Genomic DNA, 7,068 nt, shown 5'->3' with positions numbered 1-7,068 from the left:
TTGTACCTGTACCTGTGTAATGACAATAAAGTTGAATCTAATCTAATCTAATGAAAATACGTGCTTGTATTGAAAGTTGAGTTATTTTGCAGCCATCCTCATCAGTAGTTCTGCTGTAGCTTCTGGTGAAAATGAAGACCCTACAAGTCCTGGTTCTCCTACAGCTGCTGGCTGTACCTGCTTTCACTGTGAGTCTCACTTCAACGATATTAATAACATTTTACTATTTGAAAGTTCATGTCAGTAATACGTGCTTTAGTATAGATGGAAATAGCAAAGAACACTTAGTACAGTATGTACTTTCTGCCAGCAATGATGCTGTTCACATGCCATAAAGCGGGTTTATGCAACCTGAAGGGGACAGTTTGAGGTTAAATGTTCCAGCTTCTATTTTTGGTGATTCCAACATGCCCTCAGTGTGTGTTAGTGGTTTGTGATGGATTATGATATGGTGTGTGAGAGTACTGTGTGTTCCAGAAGCGGAGCTGCAGAACCAGAGTTTTACTGTCATTTTTTTAAGCTGACACAGCCAACCCATGACTACTGGGGAGAGTTTGGAGCCTATGGGCCCTGCAGCCGCACTTGTGGCATAGGGGTGGCAATGCGAACCAGGAAATGTATCACTTCGAGGTAGGACCATAGACTGTTTATACATTTTAAAACTAATTTTACAGTCAATGGGTAAGACATGGAGACATAGGGTGATAGGATGGGATGTCTTATCTATTAAAGATTTTACAATGCAGGTCGCTAGGATTTTATCAGGAATAAAAGTAGCACAGCACTTGTCAAAGCATCTTTTTTTTTATGTTCCACATCTATGGCTCTCTTTTATTTTGCATCTCCTTTTGATTTTCAGTCTCTACTTTATTCTTCATAAAACATCACAATGAGATAAATTATAAAGTTATGCATCAATGGCATATATTGCACACATGACCAATCAAGCCAAATACATTTAAAAATAAAGAGAGATATTTGGATTGCAAGTGTAAAGCATTCTTTCCTTTTTTTCTTACAGGACAGATGGGGGACATAACTGCATAGGCTCCTCTAAGTCTTTCCGAACCTGCAACACACATGTAATTATCCTTAATCCATTTTTTTCCTCCACCTATTAAATTGCATCCACCCACAACCTGCACTAATGGGTCTTAAAATATGCCAATAATCCAACAAGTTGTGTCATTACAGGAATGTCCAGCTGGATCAAGGGACTTCAGGGAGGAGCAGTGCGCCCAGTTTGACAGAATGGACTTTCAGAGCAAGAGGCAGACATGGGTGCCTTATTATGGAGGTACAAGACCTATTATGTATAGTACTTCCACATTCCTCCTTTGATTACCAGAGGTGTAGGTGTTAATCAAGTTTGTCATAACATACATTCTGACACTACTTGTGTTGCACTACACTATGCATAAAACCCTGGTTCATGGCAGTCCAAACACATTAAAAGTTAGTGTGTATACTAATGGATCTACCAATCTACTATTTGTTTTGCAGCATCCAATCCATGTGAGCTGACCTGTGTCCCAAGAGGACAGAACTTCTTCTACCGACACAGACCCGCAGTGGTGGATGGGACTCCATGCTATGTGGGCCGCACTGATATCTGTGTGGCTGGCATCTGCAGGGTGGGGGAAAAAACTGGGATCCAAAATATGATGACAGACTTTCAGAGCTCTTGTAATGTTTATCTGCAGAATATCAGTGTATATTTTACTTAATTAGTAGCTTTGTTTATATTCAGAAGTGTACAAGTACATTATTGTAATTGAAAATAATTTGTCTCTCTCCAGATACTGACCCACGGAGAGTTTATGGGCTTGGATGAGGACACTAATTCCGTACACTCTGCTGCCCCCATTGCTGTTGCTCCTCACCCAAGGGAGACACTCACATATATCTACAAAACTGGTGTCTATGGACAATGCTCTGCCTCATGCAATGGAGGCATGCAGTATCGCAACGTGGAGTGTTGGGTTCAGGACCCAGCGAACCCCCGTGTGGTGGAAGAGTCTTACTGCATCACCCAGCGCCTGCAGAGGCCACACAGCCAGCAGGCCTGCAACATGCATCCGTGTGCTGCGGAGTACAGTGTCTCCAGCTTCAGTGTGGTTTGTACCCTACAGTAGAGAACCTTAAATGTTGAGTATCATACAGACAGGCAAGGGCATTGTTTCTGGCCACAGAATGGGAAGAAGGCCCAACAAAAGACTTTTGGTGTATATTTGCACAGTAGAACATACAACATAAGTGTACCAATCTATGTTCACTTTTTCTGTATTTTTGCACTGTCCAAGAGTGGAGTGAAGATTTTGCTTTTCTGTCTTGACTGTGGTCTCAATTATCTAGGATCATTAGGCTGAAGAATCCATATTGAATTGTTAATGATATTTTAATTGTAGTTTTTTGGTGGGACTGAAAACTAATTTTACATTTTGTCACATATGGTGGTCAGTGCTCGGTGACTTGTGGGGAGGGCCAGCAGACGAGGGAGGTGACCTGTGTTGGGTCGGGTGGGGAACGTCTGGCTGACCATGCCTGTAGTGGACTGGCAAGACCCCCTTCTGTCCAGTCCTGCCGCAGACCTGCCTGTCACACACACATCACCTGGCACGTGACCGACTACGGACTGGTAGGTGAAACTGAGCATAAAAAGTGTTGCCTCTCCTTTATCGCAACAATAATTACCCTCTCCTGTTTTTTCTCTGCAGTGCACCAGAAGCTGCGGTGGGGGTGTGAGAGAGAGGAGAGTGGGCTGTTTTGATACAGATTTAAACCCTTACTCAGAGGCCCGCTGTGGAACAGCCAGTAGACCTCTCTCTGTGGAGACATGCAACTCACAGCAATGTCCCAGAGCACAGAGTGAGCCAAATCTGTACCAATCAAACACTCTTTTGGTTTGATTGTCTGTACTTGTTTGTATTTAAACAATGTACTTTATGTTTAGCGGTCCCGAGTGTACAGGACCCAAGGGCACATGAAAGCACCATGAGAGGATTTGTGCCCCATGTTCCAGGAGACCCTTCAGGTGTGTAGAGTATGTGGAGGATGTTTTGTTGAAACGTTATTTTCTTTCTATGTGTGATTGAACATAAAAATATTTTTTATACGTGCAGTCAAAGCAGTAGTTAGGAAGATATATAAAGAGTTTTTTAAGTGAATGCACAACTAGTTATTTGAGCCCAGGTATTACTCAGATTATTTTTATGCATTTTTTGGATGCATTCTCGAGCAGTAAAGGAAGTGGTGCCCTTATGTTGTAATTATTGCCATCTAGACCATGACTAGACTGCTTTTTTGATGGCTTTCTTGTTTCTCATTCACAAACACAAAACCAAAAGTGTTTATTTTACTAGCTTACCAGTAAGCTTACCAGTGGTAAGCTTACTAGCTTACCACTGAAAGTCATTCTAAAAGAATATCCAGCCAAACCTAACGAAATTTAACCCTATACCTTTAAAAAAGGATGAACACATATTATCCCAGGTCCATGGCAAGCTCGTTTGACCACGTCTGTGTTTACTTGCTTTAGCTTCCAGGCCACATACAGACACTGCTACCTACCCTCCTGTGATTGGTCCTCACTGTGCACAGTCATTCTATGGCTGCTGTCCTGACGGCCAAACCCCTGCCACAGGGCTCAGGAACGAGGGCTGCTCCCGAGATGACTGTGTTCGCACTAGGTAACACGGCTCCCTGGATGAAATCTATTACATAAATTCAATTGATGAATTGCACATTGGCTATATATAAAGTGTGTCCAACGTGAAGAAAAAAAATCTCTTCCTTAGGTATGGCTGTTGTTTGGATGGTGTGACTCCAGCTCAAGGATTTGGAAGGGCTGGATGTCCTGAGTACCTGACAGCTGTGGTAGGAGTCACATCAGTTTCTCATCTGGTTTCAATCAACTCATTTACGTTGTTAAATAATTCAGATTTATTAAAGGGGCTCTCCACTGACTTTACAAGTCAAAATTAGCATTTTTAGCATTAAGGGAAGTGTGGGATGCAGTGTTTTTAAAGCTTGACCCATAGTAACGACTCAAAATCAGGATTTGTTGGTGTCTGCTGCACAAGTTTTGATCGTTATTATTTTAAGTTGTCTTTAACAAGTCCCCCAACTTTACGGAAGTACAACGCTATCTTACTGTAATACATTATTTAAAAAAAAAAGAACTGCAACTGTCCCTGCTAAATATAAATGTAAATATGTATGCTACATTTACTGGCTATACAGGGTGATTTATCTCTCTTTCTGTCCTTGTTTCCAAGCAACAGCCACCACCTCCTGCCCCTCCATCCACTGGTAATATGTGCTCCATGCCTCGTGATGAAGGCCCCTGTGATACTTGGATGGTCCGATTCTACTATGACTCAGGCACTGGCAAATGTACTGAGTTCTGGTATGGAAGCTGCCAGGGAAATGCTAATAACTTTGTGTCCCTAGAAGCATGCCGGAGAGAGTGTGGGGGTGTGGCGACCCCAAGAGGGACCCCAAGGAGAGGGTCAACCAGTGGTGCTTTGAGGGCAAGGTCATAACCATGCTCACAACTATGACCCAAAATCAGGGCCGTCTCTATGAAGCTATTACGTGATATTTGTACACACGTATTTGTTTATGTGAAGACACACAGAAACATGTATTAAAACTAACCACATCCTGCCTTTCATTTAAACATCACACTTTACATCAAAAAATGATCTAATCTCACATTATAAGTGACATAATTGCAGCAGATGGTTCTGATTTTCTTATCTTTTTGTGATGCTTATATGTTCACTTATATATTTTTACTTTTAGATCTGGACTAAAATAAAATAATGTCAATGTGATTACCCAAGTTAAATCATTGACGTAATCAATAAAAATGGTGTGGTTTATCTTTGTCTTCATCTGCATTTTCAATATTTCCAAAAATGCCCTTTACTTAAATTTGAATATGTTTATTAAACTCTTGGTCTGTTTTCACAAAAAAAATAATGTGGTGTGAAGTAACTTGCCACATTTACTCAAGTAATGTAGTTAAATACAGTTTGAGGTAATAATATTGAGGATACTCATTTTCTGTTATTTTAAACAAATAATTTATTCGTTTACTATATGTACTACTATATACTACTATATGTATGTGCTATACTATACTGTATATATATGTAACATGTTACCCCATTACAAAGGCAAATATTGTACTTTCTTAGATGTGTACAATATGTAGCATTGTTACTACAACATTGACCAGCTATCGTATTAGCATACTATTTACACATTAAATGCATTGAAAAGTATAATCCAGTAATAAAATATGCAGCAGTATAAAACTGACAAGAGCCATTACTGTAGCCTACATAGGGCCTACCTATTTTACTATTGATACTTATTTTTCTGATGATTAAGTACTTTTACTTAATAAGATTTGAATGCAGGACTTTTACTTGCAATAGGGTATTTGCACTTCATGGGATTGCTACCCACGTATAAAAATACATTTTCCAGAACAGACAAAATATTTCTAAACACATTAGAAAAAACAACGATCCCTTTTTAAGGCCAGAACTTTATTTTGAAACAAACACTTTATTTTGAAGACACCTTACTTTACAAACGGAAAAAGAAAAAAGAAAAATCGTATTTCATTTCCTCTGAAATCTTTTCCAACAGCAAGCTAGCTAACGCTACATCGCACAAGGAATAGAGAAGCAATAAACAACGATTTTTTTTTTGCAGTTTTGCATCCTCAATAAATATAAAGAGTCTGCAGTCAGCGCAAAAATGGTAAGAGTGTTTTGCTTTACGTTTTAAGAGGTGAAAACATGCGGTATTAGCTATATTAGCTCCTGTTAGTCCATCGTCGCTAAGCTAACGTTAACAAGCTACGATGCTTAACGCTACTTACTCAGTCAAACGTGTATTTTGTCTAGCTAGTTTCCTCCCTTGCCATGAACTCCTAACGTTAGTTTTAAAGTCAACACTGAATTATCCCAACTTATCTCTGTTTGTAATCCTAAATAAAGTAAGTTATGCGGGACATCTCAGTCGGTTATCTGTTGCTCACTAACGAGCGTTTATCTTCTGTTTGAAAACCTTGGGGAGAAGATTAACGTTACTCGTCATGCTTAGATGCATCACAGCAAAACCTAAATCTACGCATCAATAATTCATGTAATGTGTGATATAATAAGCTTGCATTATTTTGTGTAACGTTATTTAATCATCTTTACAGTCGCACACAATTTTGCTTGTCCAGCCAACCAAGAGACCCGAGGGCCGCACATATGCCGACTACGAGTCAGTGAATGAATGTATGGAAGGTGAGTCTTCAGCTGTTTTAAAATAGTCTACACTAAGACGTCACGTTGCTGTTTTTACCTTTTGGTGTATTGAGCTAGTCTAAACCCACAGATCATTAATTAGTCATATCTTATTTATTTCACATTTAAAAAAAAAAAAGAAGACTATTTACCATTTAGGATCTGTGAGGAAACGTTGCACCCATTTAATGCCTGTGATTATATACATATTAAGTTTCCATGTGTTTTGTAATTTCTCACCTCACAACCAACTGGAACATATTCCATAAATAGTTTTGGAATTGTATTTATCTTTATTTTTCCTTTCTCTCCCTTTTTGGATTTAGGCTTAGACTTCTCTTTATTAATCCTTTTGGGAGGACTCCCGCAAGGAAATTGAAATTTGACATTTCCAGCAGCAGTTTTTAGCTAGAAGAATACAGTATAGAGAGAAAAAAAGAGGAAGACAGTATAAATATAACAGTAGTAATAATAATCGAGTCAAGTGTTAGCGTTAAAGTGTCCAGGTATTTATGTGAGTCCAGGTGCGTATGTACTGTTCTCTCTGCCCTATTTCCTCCTCCCCCCGAGAGAGGAGTTCTAGAGTGTAATGGCATGAGGGACAAAAGAGTCCTTGAGTCTGTTGGTCCAACACTTGTGATGGACCAGCCTTCCACTGAACAGGCTCCTCTGGCTGCTGATGACGGTGTGCAGGGGCTGGCTGGCATTGTCCTCCTCTCTGCCACCGTCACCAGTGAGTCCAGCTTCATGCCGA

General features: G+C 39.9%; 2 protein-coding genes across 3 annotated transcripts in view; both read left to right on the top strand.

Moving 5' to 3' along the window:
- The window catches only part of paplnb (papilin b, proteoglycan-like sulfated glycoprotein), a 5,450-nt gene extending 564 nt beyond the window's left edge, over window positions 1-4,886 (top strand). Inside the window, exons 2-13 of one of the 2 annotated variants that reach the window (XM_032543407.1) lie at window positions 120-188; window positions 521-630; window positions 1,022-1,082; window positions 1,195-1,297; window positions 1,504-1,634; window positions 1,800-2,117; window positions 2,462-2,638; window positions 2,718-2,868; window positions 2,954-3,034; window positions 3,539-3,689; window positions 3,798-3,876; window positions 4,278-4,886. In XM_032543407.1, the coding sequence (XP_032399298.1) occupies window positions 132-188; window positions 521-630; window positions 1,022-1,082; window positions 1,195-1,297; window positions 1,504-1,634; window positions 1,800-2,117; window positions 2,462-2,638; window positions 2,718-2,868; window positions 2,954-3,034; window positions 3,539-3,689; window positions 3,798-3,876; window positions 4,278-4,544 (1,686 nt within the window). In that variant the 5' untranslated portion in view covers window positions 120-131 and the 3' untranslated portion in view covers window positions 4,545-4,886. Of the gene's footprint in view, window positions 1-92; window positions 189-520; window positions 631-1,021; window positions 1,083-1,194; window positions 1,298-1,503; window positions 1,635-1,799; window positions 2,118-2,461; window positions 2,639-2,717; window positions 2,869-2,953; window positions 3,035-3,538; window positions 3,690-3,797; window positions 3,877-4,277 lie in introns of both variants that reach the window. The other variant, XM_032543406.1, reaches the window with a different exon arrangement.
- Window positions 4,887-5,600: 714 nt separating this feature from the next.
- erh (ERH mRNA splicing and mitosis factor) overlaps window positions 5,601-7,068 on the top strand; it is a 2,793-nt gene continuing 1,325 nt past the window's right edge. Inside the window, exons 1-2 of the mRNA XM_032542724.1 lie at window positions 5,601-5,778; window positions 6,227-6,314. Of these exons, the coding sequence (XP_032398615.1) occupies window positions 5,776-5,778; window positions 6,227-6,314 (91 nt within the window). The 5' untranslated portion in view covers window positions 5,601-5,775. The remainder of the gene's footprint in view (window positions 5,779-6,226; window positions 6,315-7,068) is intronic.

This window comes from Etheostoma spectabile, chromosome 18 (genome assembly GCF_008692095.1).
Source record: "Etheostoma spectabile isolate EspeVRDwgs_2016 chromosome 18, UIUC_Espe_1.0, whole genome shotgun sequence".
NCBI classification, from domain to species: Eukaryota; Metazoa; Chordata; class Actinopteri; order Perciformes; family Percidae; genus Etheostoma; species Etheostoma spectabile.
Note: the sequence above shows the minus strand (reverse complement) of the source record. Positions and strands in the feature narration are given on the sequence as shown.